The sequence below is a fragment of the Dendrobates tinctorius genome, unplaced genomic scaffold, assembly GCF_039654945.1.
Source record: "Dendrobates tinctorius isolate UK_male_01 unplaced genomic scaffold, ASM3965494v1 ptg000250l, whole genome shotgun sequence".
Lineage (NCBI taxonomy): Eukaryota > Metazoa > Chordata > Amphibia > Anura > Dendrobatidae > Dendrobates > Dendrobates tinctorius.
In genome coordinates, this window is record NW_027361917.1 from 20,836,822 (window position 1) to 20,854,785 (window position 17,964).

Below are 17,964 nucleotides of genomic sequence, written 5' to 3' on the forward strand. Positions count from 1 at the left end.
TGTACCCCATGTGTGGAGGAAGACCAATCTTTAGGCGCACGGCAGTGCTCAGAAGGGAAGGAGCATCATTTGAGGTTTTGAATGTCAAATTGACTGGAATCGAGAGCGGACGCCATGTCGCGTTTGGAAAGCCCCTGATGTACATAAACAGTGGAAACCCCTCACAAGTGACCCCATTTTGGAAATTAGACCCCCCCAAGGAGCTTATCTAGATGTGTGGTGAGCACTTTGAACCCCCAAGGGCTTCACAGAAGGTTAACATAGAGCCGTAAAATTAAAAAAATCACATTTTTTCCACAAAAATGATCTTTTTCACCCCCAATTTTTATTTTCTCATCAACAGGACCCCAAAAGTTATTGTGCAATTTTTCCTGAGTACATTGATATCCCATATGTGGGGGTAAACCACTATTTGGGCGCATGGCAGAGCTCGGAAGGAAAGCAGCGCCATTTGACTTTTTGGCTGGAATTGAGATCGGATGCCGTGTCGCATTTGGAGAGCCCCTGATGTGCCTAAACAGTGGAAACCCCCCACAAGTAACCCCATTTCGGAAACTAGACCCCCCAAGGAACTTATCTAGATGTGTGGTGAGAGCTCTGAATGCTCAAGGGCTTCACGGAAGTTTATAACATAGAGCCGTAAAATTAAAAAATTATATTTTTTCCCAAAAAATGATCTTTTCATCCCCAATTTTTATTTTCCCAAGGGTAAAAGGACCTCAAATGTTGTTGTGCAATTTGTCCTGAGTACGCAGATACCCCATATGTGGGAGTAAACCACTGTGTGGGTGCATGGCAGAGCTCAGAAGGGAAGGAGCGCTGTTTGACTTTTTCAACGCAAAATTGCCTGGAATTGAGATCGGACACCATGTCACATTTGGAGAGCCCCTGATGTACCTAAACAGTGGAAACCCCCCACAAGTGACCCCATTTTGGAAACTAGACCCCCCAAGGAGCTAATCTAGATGTGTGGTGAGCACTTTGAACCCCCAACTGCTTCACAGAAGTTTATAACGTAGAGCCGTGAAAATAAAATAATCATTTTTTTCTACAAAAATTATCTTTTTGCCCACAAATTTTTATTTTCACAAGGTTAACAGGAGAAATAGGACCCCAAAAGTTGTTGTGCAATTTGTCCTGAATACGCTGATGCCCCATATGTGGGGTGGAACTACTGTTTGGGTGCATGGCAGAACTCAGAAGGGAAGGAGCGCCGTTTTGTAATCCAGACTTCGATGGAATGGTCTGCGGGCGTCATGTTACGTTTGCAGAGCCCCTGATGTGCCTAAACAGTGGAAACCCCCCAAAAGTGACCCCATTTTGGAAACTAGACCCCCCAAGAAGCTTATCTAGATGTGTGGTGAGCACTCTGAACCCTCAAGTGCTTCACAGAAGTTTATAACGTAGATGTCACGTCTCCGTCAGATTTGGGGCCTGCTGTTCCGGTCGCAGCCACTAGGAGGCGCCGGGCCGCCACTTCGCCGTCAGACTCGGGGACGGCTGTTCCTGCCTCGGCCACTAGGAGGCGCCGGTCTGTCACGTCACCGTTGGATTCAAGGCCTGCTGTTCCGGTCACGGCCACTAGGAGGCGCCAGACCGCCACTTCACTGTCAGACTCGGGGACGGCTGTTCCTGCCTCGGCCACTGGGAGGCGCCGTGGTCCGCCCGTGAGTTATGGTGGTGACAGAGAAGTGGCTCCTGCGCAGGCATCTGGTGGGCGCAGGCTCCGCCCCTCTGTCAGTCATCAGGGGGTTACTGCAACTCCATCTGGCCTGGTCTTGGGGGCGGCCCTAATGACATCACCAGTCCAGGAACCTGTGAGGGATGACCTGATCCCTCAAATACCTTGGGACTGGTCTTGCAAGCCGCCGGATATATTCTTGGTTCCCCTGTGTGTTACTTAGTGATTGATTTCTGTTTGACTCTGACCTCAGCCTGGATTTCTGACCCCTCTTTTGCCTGACGATTCTGTACTTCTGCTACTCTCCTGGTTTGTGACCTTGGCCTGGATATTCTGACTCTGCTACTTCCTAACGATTCTGTACCTCTGCCGCCCTCCTGGTTTTTGACTCTGACCTTGGCCTGAAATTGACTCTGCTATTGCCTGCCGTTTTTGTACTTCACTCTGACGACCGTCCTGCTCTGGCCGCTGCTCCTATTCAGACAGTACCTCCTGGGCTCTGTTGTAAATCCAGATCCCTGTATAGGGGTAAAGGGTATCAGTGTTTCTCGGGGTGTTGCCTGGCTGCAGCCCAGAACCGCAGACGGACGTTACATTATATCCGGCCATAAAATTAACTGCTTCTTGTGTATATACCCAACATATACAAAAGCAGTCTCCCTGAACTTTTTTTTTTCTTCTTCTGACTGAGCTGATTTTTGGCCTGAACACCTGTTGCAGTGCACAGCCTGGAAGATCTCTCTCATTTTCTTGGACAACTATGCGGCAGTCTGGAGTCTTCAGGGAGAGAGCTGCACCTCAGAGATCCATGCTCCTGGCACGTCGACCTCTGGGCAACTACTCTGGCTATGGTTGCCCAGAGGTTCAGGTATTGCCCGCAGATGCGGCTAAAGTTTTATTACCCATTTCAGTTTCATGTGGTCAGAAATCGCTGTGTTTAAACGCGTATGTGGATAGTGGTTCTGAAGGAAATTTTATGGATTCCTTGACTGCTAGGAATTTGGGTGTAACTCTACTAAAACTTAATGCCCCTATTAAAACCACGGCTATTAATGGCACGTCCATTATTCAGGAGGGGGTTAAGTTTGTTACTGCCAAGGTTGCCATGTCTGTGGGAGCCTTACACACTGAGCTGGTGTCATTTTTTGTGATGGACAATTTAACCTCTGCAGTTATTCTGGGTATGCCATGGCTACGCCAGCACAATCCTGTCATCGACTGGCACTTGGGTGACGTTGTACGCTGGAGCCCACAGTGTCAGAAAAATTGCATATCCTTGGCAGTAAACCAAGTTAAGGTTAAAACCCCCCGCATACCGTTTGCTTTCAGAGATTTTGAGGATGTCTTTTCTATTGTAGAATCTGAAAAGCTACCCCCTCACAGAGAGTATGATTGCCCTATTGATCTGATTCCGGATGCCCGTCTCCCTAAGGGAAGAATATTTAATCTCTCTGGCCCAGAGCGTCAGGCCATGAATGACTATATTGCAGACAGCCTAAGAAAAGGGTTTATCAGACCGTCCATTTCTCCAGTTGGGGCTGGGTTCTTCTTTGTGGAGAAGAAAGATGGTGGTCTCAGACCCTGCATTGATTATCGGGAGTTGAATGCAATCACTATAAAAAACCAGTATCCGCTTCCACTCATCCCTGATCTTTTTAATCAGCTAACAGGAGCCCGTTGGTTTACTAAACTTGACCTCCGGGGGGCATACAATCTAGTCCGCATAAGAGACGGGGATGAGTGGAAAACGGCCTTCAATACACCCCTTGGCCATTTTGAGTACCTGGTTATGCCGTTCGGACTCAGCAACGCACCTGCCGTATTTCAGCACTTTGTTAACGATATTTTTAGAGACATTTGTGGGGTGTATGTCGTGGTGTATTTAGATGACATTCTGATTTACTCTGCTGACCCTGTGACACACTCTCAACACGTCTGTTCTGTGCTACAAAGACTACGTGAACACTCCTTGTTTGCTAAACTGGAGAAATGTGTATTTTTTGCTGAGGAGGTACAGTTTTTAGGATACATGGTTTCAGGTAAAGGCTTCCGCATGGATCCTGCCAAGGTCCAGCCTATTAAGGCTTGGGTGCAACCAAAATCGCTGAAAGCGCTGCAGCGATTTTTGGGGTTCGCTAATTATTACCGCAAGTTTATTAGAGGTTTCTCAGAGATTGCCAAGCCACTCACGGATCTGACCCGGAAAGGGGCGGACGTGGCCAACTGGAATCCTGAGGCAATTCAGGTGTTTTCTACGTTAAAAGAGAGTTTTGTGGCCAACCCAGTTTTGGTTCAGCCGGATCTGGACCGTCCATTTATTGTGGAGGTGGATACCTCTGAAATCGGAGTGGGAGCAGTGCTATCACAAGGCACTACATCCCTCACTCAGCTTCGTCCATGTGCGTTTTTTTTCCCGCAAATTCTCTCCCACGGAGAAAAACTATGATATTGGGAATCGGGAACTATTGGCAATTAAATGGGCCTTCGAGGAATGGCGTCACTTCCTCGAGGGCGCCAAACACAAGATCACGGTAATTACCGATCATAAGAATCTGACATACCTAGAATCAGCAAAAAGGTTAAATCCTAGACAAGCAAGGTGGGCATTGTTTTTCTCTAGGTTTAATTTTATAATCACCTTCCGCCCTGGTACAAAAAATGTGAGGGCCGATGCCCTCTCTCGCAGTTTCTGCCCCTCACAAGCCGAGGACTGTGAACCAGTTCCGATATTGGCCACTGGGATCATTGTCTCCGCAGTGTCATTGGACCTTCTGGAGGAGATCCGTAAATCCCCAGAACAAGCCCCTGACACTACGCCACCCAACAAATTGTTCGTTCCACCTGCGTTTCGCCTACAAGTGCTTAGAGAATCACATGACTCTGTCTTGGCAGGCCATCCTGGTCTCAATAATACCGCCAGATTGATAACTAGGAATTTTTGGTGGCCGACGGTGGTTAAGGACTGCAAAGAATATGTCTTAGCATGTGAGGTCTGTGCCCGCGCCAAGTCCTCCCATACTCGCCCTGCCGGCTGGCTCCAGTCCTTGCCCACCCCCGAGAGTCCATGGACCCACATCTCCATGGACTTCATTACGGACCTACCGTCCTCAGATGGAAAGACGTGTATCTGGGTGGTGGTGGACAGGTTCAGTAAACAATGTCATTTTGTCCCCCTGTCGGGGTTACCTAACTCGGAAACGTTGAGTAAACTGTTTATTGTACATGTGGTACGTTTACACGGTGCCCCGGTCAATATTGTGTCTGACAGGGGTACCCAATTCGTGTCAAAGTTCTGGAGGGCGTTCTGTAAACGCATTGGTATTGAGCTATCTTTTTCCTCGGCTTACCACCCTGAAACCAATGGGCAAACCGAACGTGTCAACCAGGCTCTGGAGCAATACCTTCGTTGCTACATCTCAGAACACCAGTCCGATTGGGCAGAACATCTGCCACTAGCCGAGTTTGCCCTAAACAATCAGTATCAGGACTCCATTAAGTCTACCCCCTTTTTCTGCAACCACGGGCTGCATCCGCGCTTTGGCTCATTCTCGGCCAGAATGTCGGAGCTTCCTGGGGTAGAGAAAAATATACATCGTTTAAAAACCATTTGGTCTGAGGTAAACTCTAACTTGAAAGGGGCCCGGGTTAGACAGACCTCGGCAGCGAACAAACGGCGATCCAAAGGACCGCACCTGGGAGTTGGAGACAAGGTTTGGCTCTCCACCAAAAACATCAAGCTCAAAGTACCGTCTGCCAAACTGGGTCCCAGATTTATTGGTCCATACGAGATTATAGAGGTGATTAACCCGGTGGCCTTCCGTTTAAAACTCCCTCAGTCTTTCAAATTTCCCAATGTCTTCCACAAGTCTCTCCTCAAGTTGTATCGCTCCCCAATTCACCCTGTCCCGTCCCCTCCTCCTCCCATTTCGGTCGGAGGGTCCTTGGAGTATGAAGTCCAGGGTGTCCTTGACTCCCGCCTTGTAAGAGGGTCCGTACAGTATCTGGTACACTGGAGGGGCTACGGCCCGGAGGAGAGGTCCTGGGTCCCTGCGCGGGACATCCATGCAAAAGCACTAATTAGAAGGTTTCACCTCCTTCACCCTGACAAACCAGGTTTTGAGGGTCCGGAGGCCCCTCTTGGAAGGGGGGGTACTGTCACGTCTCCGTCAGATTTGGGGCCTGCTGTTCCGGTCGCAGCCACTAGGAGGCGCCGGGCCGCCACTTCGCCGTCAGACTCGGGGACGGCTGTTCCTGCCTCGGCCACTAGGAGGCGCCGGTCTGTCACGTCACCGTTGGATTCAAGGCCTGCTGTTCCGGTCACGGCCACTAGGAGGCGCTAGACCGCCACTTCACTGTCAGACTCGGGGACGGCTGTTCCTGCCTCGGCCACTGGGAGGCGCCGTGGTCCGCCCGTGAGTTATGGTGGTGACAGAGAAGTGGCTCCTGCGCAGGCATCTGGTGGGCGCAGGCTCCGCCCCTCTGTCAGTCATCAGGGGGTTACTGCAACTCCATCTGGCCTGGTCTTGGGGGCGGCCCTAATGACATCACCAGTCCAGGAACCTGTGAGGGATGACCTGATCCCTCAAATACCTTGGGACTGGTCTTGCAAGCCGCCGGATATATTCTTGGTTCCCCTGTGTGTTACTTAGTGATTGATTTCTGTTTGACTCTGACCTCAGCCTGGATTTCTGACCCCTCTTTTGCCTGACGATTCTGTACTTCTGCTACTCTCCTGGTTTGTGACCTTGGCCTGGATATTCTGACTCTGCTACTTCCTAACGATTCTGTACCTCTGCCGCCCTCCTGGTTTTTGACTCTGACCTTGGCCTGAAATTGACTCTGCTATTGCCTGCCGTTTTTGTACTTCACTCTGACGACCGTCCTGCTCTGGCCGCTGCTCCTATTCAGACAGTACCTCCTGGGCTCTGTTGTAAATCCAGATCCCTGTATAGGGGTAAAGGGTATCAGTGTTTCTCGGGGTGTTGCCTGGCTGCAGCCCAGAACCGCAGACAGACGTTACAGTAGAGCTGTGAAAATAAAAAAATCATTTTTTCCACAAAAATGATCTTTTTACCCACAAATTTTTATTTTCACAACGGTAATAGGAGAAATTAGACCCCAAAAGTTGATGTGCAATACGTCCTGAGTGCGCTAATACCCCATATGTGGGGGTAAACCACTGTGATCGCCTTACTGCGATCCTTGGGAGGCAGAATGCACAAATCCACAAAAGGTGAAGAATTGGTTTTATTTTTTACGCTGTTCCTCGTGCGGTATTAGTGATTAGGCTACTTTATTCCTCGGGTCAGTGTGATTATAGCGATACCAGATTTATATCCTTTTTTCGTGTTTAGCTTCGGTCACACACTAAAAGACGCTTTTTTTTGGAAGAATTTTTTGTTTGCATCGCCGTATTTTGAGAGCTATAATTTTTCCATTATCGGGCCGACAATCATGTGCGGACTTGTTTTTTGCAGGACGAGCTGACATTTTTATTGGTACCATTTTCGGGCACATAACGTTTTTTGATCGCTTTCTATTCCGATTTTTGTGGAGGAAGAATGAACAAAAACTTGCAATTCAGGAATTTTTTTTTCATCGTTCCGCGTGTGGTAAAATTAGTATGGCGGCTTTATTCTTCAGGTCACTACAATTACAGCGATACCTCATTTATATTTTTTTTATGTTTTGGTGTTTTTTACACAAACTTTTACAGAAAAAATAATTATTTTTGCATCACTTTATTCTGAGAGCTATAACTTTATTTTTCCGCTGATGATGCTGTGTGGCGGCTCGTTTTTTGCGGGACAAGATGACGTTTTCAGCAGTACCATGTTTATTTATATCCGTCTTTTTGATCGTGTGTTATCGCACTTTTTTTGCATCATACCGCTTGGAAAAAGTATAATTTGCTACTTTTTTTTTTTATGGCGTTCACTGAAGGGGTTAACTAGAGTGTATTGTTTTTAACTTTATTTTTTTAACATAAAAATGTATTTTTAGGGGAATTTTTAGGGATTTTTTTATTATTTTGTAATTTTTTTTTTACTTATTTTTTTTAGAAATGTTTTTTTTTTTTTTTTTTACCTTGTCCCTTCCCTTGGGACTTTCACTTTAGGTATAATACAGTTGTGGCCAAAAGTATTGACAACCCTGCAATTCTGTCAGATAATACTCAGTTTCTTCCTGAAAATGATTGCAAACACAAATTCTTCGGTATTCTTATCTTCATTTAATTTGTCTTAAATGAAAAAACACAAAAGAGAATGAAGCAAAAAGCAAAACATTGATCATTTCACACAAAACTCCAAAAATGGGCCAGACAAAAGTATTGGCACCCTCAGTCTAATACTTGGTTGCACAACCTTTAGCCAAAATAACTGCGACCAACCGCTTCCGGTAACCATCAATGAGTTTCTTATAATGCTCTGCTGGAATTTTAGACCATTCTTCTTTGGCAAACTGCTCCAGGTCCCTGATATTAGAAGGGTGCCTTCTCCAAACTGCCATTTTTAGATCTCTCCACAGGGGTTCTATGGGATTCAGGTCTGGACTCATTGCTGGCCACCTTAGAAGTCTCCAGTGCTTTCTCTCAAACCATTTTCTAGTGCTTTTTGAAGTGTGTTTTGGGTCATTGTCCTGCTGGAAGACCCATGACCTCTGAGGGAGACCTGCCATTTTTAGATCTCTCCACAGGTGTTCTATGGGATTCAGGTCTGGACTCATTGCTGGCCACCTTAGAAGTCTCCAGTGCTTTCTCTCAAACCATTTTCTAGTGCTTTTTGAAGTGTGTTTTGGGTCATTGTCCTACTGGAAGACCCATGACCTCTGAGGGAGACCCAGCTTTCTCACACTGGGCCCTACATTATGCTGCAAAATTTGTTGGTAGTCTTCAGACTTCATAATGCCATGCACACGGTCAAGCAGTCCAGTGCCAGAGGCAGCAAAGCAACCCCAAAACATCAGGGAACCTCCGCCAAGTTTGACTGTAAGGACCGTGTTCTTTTCTTTGAATGCCTCTTTTTTTCTACTGTAAACTCTATGTTGATGCCTTTGCCCAAAAAGCTCTACTTTTGTCTCATCTGACCAGAGAACATTCTTCCAAAACGTTTTAGGCTTTTTCAGGTAGGTTTTGGCAAACTCCAGCCTGGCTTTTTTATGTCTCGGGGTAAGAAGTGGGGTCTTCCTGGGTCGCCTACCATACAGTCCCTTTTCATTCAGACGCCGACGGATAGTACGGGTTGACACTGTTGTACCTTCGGACTGCAGGGCAGCTTGAACTTGTTTGGATGTTAGTCGACGTTCTTTATCCAACATCCACACAATCTTGCGTTGAAATTTCTTGTCAATTTTTCTTTTCCGTCCACATCTAGGGAGGGTAGCCACAGTGCCATGGGCTTTAAACTTCTTGATGACACTGCGCATGGTAGACACAGGAACATTCTGGTCTTTGAAGATGGACTTGTAGCCTTGAGATTGCTCATGCTTCCTCACAATTTGGTTTCTCAAGTCCTCATACAGTCTTTGGTCTTCTTTCTTTTCTCCATGCTCAAGGTGGTACACACAAGGACACAGGACAGAGGTTGAGTCAACTTTAATCCATGTCAACTGGCTGCAAGTGTGATTTAGTTATTGCCAACACCTGTTAGGTGCCACAGGTAAGTTACAGGTGCTGTTAATTACACAAATTAGAGAAGCATCACATGATTTTTCGAACAGTGCCAATACTTTTGTCCACCCTCTTTTTTATGTTTGGTGTGGAATTATATCCAATTTGGCTTTAGGACAATTCTTTTTGTGTTTTTTCATTTAAGACAAATTAAATGAAGATAGTAATACCAAAGAATTTGTGTTTGCAATCATTTTCAGGAAGAAACTGAGTATTATCTGACTGAATTGCAGGGGTGTCAATACTTTTGGCCACACCTGTACATTGCAATGCTCCAGCATTGTAATGTATTATACCAATGCTGAAAGCTGCTGAGACCATGCACCTCCGGGTCATCATGGCACAGGTCGGGCCCCACGATTACATCACGGGGACGCCGACCTGAGGCAGAGGGAGCCCCCTACCCTCTGCCTCCCCCTCTGAACGCTGCGATCGTGCTCGATCGCAGCAGTGAGAGGGTTAACAGCCAGGGGCGGCGGGGGCTCTGCTCCTGGCTGTCAGTGCAGGACGCTCAGCCACTGCAGCACTGAGCTCCTGCACTGAACGGGCAGGAGAGGCTGAAATTTCAGCCTCTCCTGCCCGATCTCTGCTGTGTTTGGTCGGTCAGATTGACTGACCAATCACAGCGCTGTGGGGGCAGGGACTGACTGCAAGGGTCCCTGCACCCTCTCCGTGCCAGACAGCTGTCATAAAAAGCTTTTTTCTTTGTGTTTCAGTCTTTCGGTGGTGTGAACACGGTCCAACCGACCTGTTCACTTTTGTGCATGTCACGTGTTTTTAATCTATTAGCTTCTTGCTCATGCAAGGTTTGGAAGATCCCCGCCCCTCTCTTGTGTGACATGCACATAAGGAGCCATCTTCCACAGCGTGCCCACATCAGGAAGCGACTTTCTGAATCCTGCTCATATAGGTACTGTCCACATGATCAGGTTTTAAATACATTGGATGGGATTGGTCCGAGATGGGTATACCGTTACATTGGTGGAGTGGCTTAGTATACATTTTTTGCAAAAAATCAACTAAATACCCTGTTTTTCTTATCATTTTTTATTAGCACTTGCTGTCTACTGTTTTATTTTTTACAACAGAGTATTTTTACATATTTGTCATACTGTGTTTTTTCTTTGTGTTTCAGTCTTTGGGTGGTGTGAACACTGTCCTACCGACCTGTTCACTTTTGTGCATGTCACATGTGTTTTTAATCTAAAAGTGTAGTATCTATATAAAACTGAATTTTATACAGCAAATCTGTTCATCCAAAGGATCAGACCAATAAAACAAAATTATTTCATAAGGAATTAGACTAGTAGGTTCAAAATTCAATTAATCAATCAATCCACGAAATGGCAATTGTACTGTCTTAATACTGTGTCACTTCCAGTCCTCACCTCTTTAGTAACTGATGGCATGGCTGACGCTTCATCATAGTATTTAAGTGCAAGAACTTTCTGTCCTAGGTCCTTGTAGCACTGGCATTTAAGATAAAAGAAATAAGAAAAAGGCAGAATAGTTTAGTAACACTAGCCACATAGTATAGGGTACAATAAACTTAAAAGGAAACTGCACTTCCAGCAAACTTTGAATAAAACAAGATATCGAATTTAAAAGACTTTGTAGTATATTTTATATGATGAAAATACCTCCTCCACTTATGAGCCCTTCTTCCATTCCCCTCGCCATCCTCTCTGAAATGAGCATCTCAAACCTATTGCTCAATACAGGATAGTATAGAGAAAGGTGTATAGTAGGCAAAAGTCAACCAAAATAATAAAGTTATGAACAAAAATAAACTAGAGAGAATCATGCACAAATAGAGCTTTTATTGATACACAAATGCACTAGTATACACATATAAAACATTTTAAAGCAAGCAAAACAGACAAAAGTGAGAGAATCTTAGCCCCTTACAATAAGGTATTGTTGTCATGTAACGATAAACCAGGTTAGAACATACCACTCACACCTACAGTAAAGAAAGTAGGCAGGTACTGTACAGCAATACAGCAAACTATAACCAGTGTACTGGATATGTACCTGCACATACAGACATGGTACTGAAAGATAGTTTCCATAGATGGATAATATGGCTAGAGCAGAAGCCTAAACCTAATGTGGAGGCATATATTATGAGGGCAATTGAAATCAACATAAGTAAAATACTATATATTAATTTCCCCTTATAAATGCTTTATATATTCATCATAGAGAAATAAATTACAGTAACAGGTCTAAATTATTGGAACATATACCCACACAGACCACCAGTAGTACCACACGATGTCGGCCTGTAGAGGAGTGTAGAGTGGACCCTACGCGTTTCGCCACGTCCATGTGGCTTCCTCAGGGGTAAATTGCTAGTGCTATTATGCGGGATGATATATGGTATATTTCATGTGCAAATATTTACAGTATATAGTAATTGCCAAAACAGAAAAAAACCCCACAAAGCTTGAATAAAGGAATTTCCCCATGCATCGTTGGAGAGCAGTGGCGTGCATGTCACAGTGGACCGCATCGCCAGAAGTAATTCAATCACATAGCTGGGGGCAAAGCAGGTAAAACAATAGCGTGCGTGTCACAGTGGACCGCATCCCAGGAAATGACGTAATTGGATCAATAACGCGATCACAAGTAACAGACGATGCCGCAACCATCAAAATAGGGGAAGGAGAGATCATCTTGCGTGTCAGCAAGTGGAATGCAAGGTCATATTATGTGTTTCAAAGCACCAATTCTATTATAGGAAAATAGAACATCAGATACAATGTAGTTTGACAATAAATGGCTTCATCCAACCACTAACCATGAGTGGAGAAAGTTTTGGTGTTATCATTCATATTCTCTGGAAAAAGGCCAAGAAAGCAAAAATTCTGCTGGGGTATGTAAACTTTTGAGCACAAGTGTACACCTTCCAAAAAGTTCAACTTTTGTCTCATAAGTCCACAGAGTACTCTCCCAAAAGTCTTGGGGATCATCTAGATGTTTTCTGGCAAAACTGAGGCAAGCCTTTATGCTCTTATGTCACGGGTGTGTCAGAGGCTGCAGACAGCCGCACCGCATCTAGCTGCAGAAGGTCTCTGCGTTTGGCCTTGCAGACATCTTCTTAACCCTTCTGACTCTTTGACCCAGTGGCAAGTTTTCTCCGGCTCTAATTGACACACCTGGACCAGGGTGTTTATAGACTCCCAGCCTGCTGCTGAGAGTTGCCGGTGATATTTCCATTTCCCGCTGTTGAGGTTTGGAGCTATAGCAGTCGGCTATCTTCCTCTTTGGTGTTGCTGGAGGAAGTCTGTGTTACAACTCTGAGTCTACTCAAGATAAGCGTTCCCCTTGTTCGTCTATCCCAGCTGTCTTTAGTGGTAGTGGGGATCGACTAGTTCCCACCCAATCATTCCCTATATAGGTCAGGGTCAGGCAGGGTCTAGGTTCCTGCTCGGTGATAAGTGCACAACCTATATAGCGACGTTTAGGGCACACAGGGTGACTTTGTGTTGCACTTAGCCTTTCCTATACTGTGCATGATGTGAACATCTTATTTCTCAGCAGTGGTTTCCATCTTGGAACCATGCCATGCAGGCCATTTTTGCCCAGTCTCTTTCTTATGGTGGAGTCAAGAACTGTGACCTTAACTGAGGCAAGTGAGGCCTGCAGTTCTTTGGATGCTGTTGTGGGGTCTTTTGTGACCTGTTGGATGAGTCATCGCTGCGCACTCTGCTGTAATTTTGGTCAGTCAGCCACTGTTCCATGTAGTCCCATTTGGGGATAGTGGATCTCACTGTGGTTCTATTTAAATGATTCTTTGATTGAGAACAGATGTGGCATCAATCAGGCCTGGCTGTAGCTAGGGAATTTGAACTCAGCTTCCTGAAGATGAGATAAACCACTTTTTTTTTTTTTTTTTTTTACACAGGGTCCTATAAGTTTGGATTTCCTATTCCCATAATAATACCTTAATTTAAAAACTGCATTTTGTGTTTATTTGTGTTATCTTTGTCTAATATTTACATTTGTTTGGTGATCTGAAACATTTCAGTGTGATAAACATGCAAAAGAATAGGAAATCAGGAAGGGGCAAACACTTTTTCACACAGCTGTATATGCAACATCACAGTTGTAAAATATGTAAATGGTACCGCTGTGGTGGATCGATCTGGAGTCTGTCCCCTCCAACATCAGAGGAGGGGTTATGACTTCAGCCATCCTACGAATGGAGTCCTGCTAGATCTATAGGATGAATTGTGTCGCATCAATGAAGAATTCTTATTCACAGGTTTTTACATAAAATCAGAAGGTATTTAGTAAATTTTTGTGTCTCTAAAGCACTTTTATTGTACTATTGCATCAGTACTGATTCAATTTGGTGGCGGGTGTCTCGGACATCCAATTCCTTGGTTTCTGCTCTTGTAGTGACGAGTTGTCTGTTTGGTATTCTTGTTAATTTTTGTTCTCTGTCAAGTTAACTATAAGCTTTGATATATATGGGGGTATACTGATCTGACCCTTGCCATTTTTTTATTATTTATCTTCTCCTCCCTTTTATCATTTTAGGGGAATATTTCTGTAATTGAAAACGACTATTGCTTGTCTCATATACAGAACCCCGTTATTCATTTGAATGTTTGTCTCAATCTATTTCTATACCCCTATTATCAAGGGTCAAGGGTTCCCTGTCTAAGACACAAATAATATGCAACATAGTTCTGTAATTATATTGCTCTTGTAATACGGGGGAGCACAGAAACCCCCCCCCCCCCCTTCTTTATGTATAAGATGAGGTCGGTTGATTCTCGGATACAGAATTGAACTGATTATTTTGTGATCTATGCCAGCCTATACATTCCTCACCTTGACGTGAAATTATTTTGCTGTATTGAGTTTTATATCAGCGTAGACTTGCACAACCTTTTTGTAATGGGGCTTTTCCTCTATACAGTCGGTTTACCTTTCCTGTGATAATTTTCAGATGATGATCTCTCCTTCCTCTATTTAGATGGTCGCATCATTGTCTACGTGACTAAAGTCACTTAGTGATCCAAGCACGTCATTTCCAGGGATGCGGTCCACCGCGAACCGCATGCTATCGTTGCACCTGCTTTGCCCTCAGCTATGTGATTGGATCACTTCCGGCAGTGCAGTCCACTGTGACATGCACGTCGCTGCTCTCCAACCCAGCATGGAGCAGTTCCTGGATTCAAGCTTTGTGATCATTTTTTCTGTTTTGGCAATTACTATATAAATATTTGCACATGAGATATTCCCTATATACATCATCCCGCACAATAGGACTAGCATTTTAACCCTGAGGAAGCCACAAGGATGTGGCGTAACACGTAGGGTCCACTTTACACTCCTCTACAGGCACTACTGGTGGCCTGTATGGATATTTATTCAAATATTTGAGACATATTATAATATTTTACCTATGTTGATTTCAATTACCCTCCTAATACGGTATATGCCTCCATCTTAGTATTTTTTGTGCATGATTCTATCTAGATTATTTGTGTTCATTATTATTTTTGATGCCTTGTGCCTGCTATACACCTTTCTTCTCCATTTTCTATGTTATTGCATTGTAGGTGTATGGCACAGCATTTGAGTATATAAATATAATTTTGTAGTGCCGGTTCGTTATGCTTTTTACAATACAAGATAGTGAGGTATTAAGTTATAGCTCCTATTATACATTAGGGATTGGGGAGCAGTGTGAGAGGCAGAAAAACTAATTGGGCAGATTCTAGCAAGCTTATCCCAGTGCTGGAGACATGCAGCTCTGGCAAAGATTAAAAGATCACTGCAAAATTTTCAGCTGATTTGATTTTTCTCTTTATAGGTATATTTTTGAGTAAAATGTAAATTGGTCTTTTATTCTATAAACTACTGACAACATGTCGAATTTCCAAGCACTAAATTTTGTATTTTCAGAAAATGAGAAATGGTCAAAAGAACAAAAAAATGCAGTGCTTGCAGACCTCAAATAATGCTAAGAAAACAAGTTCATAATCATTTAGAAACAACAATACTAATGTTTTAACTCAGGAAGAGTTCAGAAATCAGTATTTTGTGGAATAACCATGATATTCAATCACAGCTTTCATGCGTCTTGGCATGCTTCCCACCAGGTTTTCACACTGCTTTTGGGTGACCTTATGCCACTCCTGGTACAAAAATGTAAGCATTTCTTGTTTGTTTGATTGCTTGTGACTATACTCCTCTTGATTACATTCCAGAGGTTTTCAATGGGGTTCAGGTCTGGAGATTCGGCTGGGCATGACAGGGATTTGATGTGGTGGTCCTTCATACACATATTGATTGACCTAGCTGTGTGGCATGGCGCATTTTCCAGCTGGAAAAACCAGTCCTCAGAGTTGGGGAACATTGCCTGAGCAGAAGGAATCAACTGTTTTTCCAGGATAACCTTGTATGCGGCTTGATTCATACGTATGTCCTTCGCAAAGATTAACTTGCCTATTTCCAGCCTTGCTGAAGCATCCCCAGATCATCACCGATCCTCCACCAAATTTCACAGTGGGTGCAAGATACTGTGGCTTGTATGCCTCTACAGGTCTACGTCTAACCATTAGATGACCGGTGGGCAAAGCTGAAAATTAGACTCATCAGAGAAGATTACCTTACTCCAGTCTTCTATTGGTTCAATCATTATGGTCTTTGGCAAACTTCAGCCTGGCTCTCCTTTGCTTCTCATTGATGAAAGGCTTTTTTCTAGCTTTACATGACTTGAGCCTTGCCTCTAGGAGCCTGTTACGAACTGATCTTGCTGTGCACTTCACACTAGCTGCCATTTCTTTTATAGGTCACTTGTTGTCATCCTGCGGTTGCTGAGTAACATGCGAATAAGATGATGGTCATCCCGGTCAGTGGAGAGTTGTTTTTGCCTTGTGCCGGTCTGTAGCTTTGTTGTCCCCAATGTCTGCTGCCTGACCTTGTTGTAATGGACTGCCGTCTTAGAAATTTTAAGGATGGAGGCAACATGACGCTCACTGTATCCCTCTGCTAGTAAAGCCAGAATTGAGACCTTGTTTTCCTTAAGGCTTTTCTTTTCAACTCCTTTGGCGTGGTTATTATTAGCACTTGTTTTGCCATCCAGCTTGTCCTATTGCAAGAGGATTGTGAACATCACAGCAGGGTTTTTATACTTTCCTTCGTTAAATAAGATTTGGTTCAGGTGATCACCTAATCAGAAGCACATTAAGTAGAATGAGGTGTACTCTGGTTGGAATTTAACTGACACTAGAATGGAATGGCTGTCTGACATGTAGAGAAGCTGATTTTTATAAAACTGTGCAGTGGTTTCTTAATTTTTGCTAGAGCTGTATTTACAATGCTCAGTACTATTGTTGAGAGTCCTCAGAGGTTGATACCTTTTAATGGCTAACTGAAAAGATGGTAACAAATTGCAAGCTTTCGAGACTACTCAGGTCTCTTTATCAGGCATTGACTAATACAAAATCTGAAGAGTCACATATTTATGCACAACACAGCACAAAAATAATGCAATAGATGGGACAAGTGACGTGAAGCAGAACTATCATTATGGGAGAGTGATAGACAGTTTTGGCCATAAATATTGGAATAGTTCACAGATAAGGAGTGTGAATGTTTTATTGTCCTCTGATTGGTGTCTGGTTCTGTGTTGTGATGCCCCCACAAGGTCTTAAGAGCAAATTCCTTAATTGATATAAAAAGACATAAATCCATGCGACACATTCATTCCTGCATTGAGTGTGTCAAAGGTTGTCATGAATTTACACTCTCAGACCCTTCTGTCTCTCTGAGATTTGAAATTACCTTTCAAAACAAGTAATTTCATGTCTATGGTGCTGTGATCAGGCATACAAAAATGTTTTGCCACAGGTAGATCCATTCTTTCTTTTCATTGTGTGGCGATGAGAATTCATCCTTGTTCTCAGTTTTTGCCCTGTCTCCCCCACATACAGACCCCCCAGTTGGACATTCAGTACAAATAATTAAGTACACCACATTAGATGTGATGCAGCTGAAAGTACCTGGGATCTTGTAGTCCTGATGTGAGTTGGGGATCTTTCTCTTGTCCGAGGTCATTATAAATGGCCAGGTTTTACATTTTTTTCTGGTTGCAAGTAAAGGTTCCTGCAGCTGTTGGGGAGGAAAGGGTGCTTCTGACAATGATGCTTCTTAGATTTGGGGGCTGCCTAAAACACAGTAGTGGGGGGTCTGGAAAAATGGATCGTAATCGGGCATGTTTTTGTAGTAAAAGGTTGTAATTTCCGTGCAGCTCCCCTTACCACCTGCAGATTTGGATTATAGGTTACTACTAGAGGCACCCAGCTTTTTTCTTCTTTAGCTTTGTAAGGTAGCAGGTGATTCCTTAATATTCTAGTGGCTCTTGTAACTTGGGTTTGAATTGCTCTTGGATTATAGCACTGATTCAAAAAGGTCACTCTGAGGCGACCAAGGTGTTCATCTCTATCCATGGGGTTGGAACATATATGATTGTATTTGATGGCTTGGCTGTAGATAATAGAGATTTTTATGCGTTTTGGATGGAAACTGTCCCATTTAAGGTATGTTGGAAGGTCGATTGGCTTCTGATACAGGGAGGTCTCTATTTCAC

The 17,964-nt window shown here is 44.1% G+C and overlaps 1 protein-coding gene across 1 annotated transcript in view; it reads right to left on the reverse strand.

Moving 5' to 3' along the window:
- The window catches only part of LOC141063469 (regulator of microtubule dynamics protein 2-like), a 154,800-nt gene that overhangs the window by 9,281 nt on the left and 127,555 nt on the right, over positions 1 to 17,964 (reverse strand). Inside the window, exon 10 of the mRNA XM_073557512.1 lies at positions 10,739 to 10,819. Within this exon, the coding sequence (XP_073413613.1) occupies positions 10,739 to 10,819 (81 nt within the window). The remainder of the gene's footprint in view (positions 1 to 10,738; positions 10,820 to 17,964) is intronic.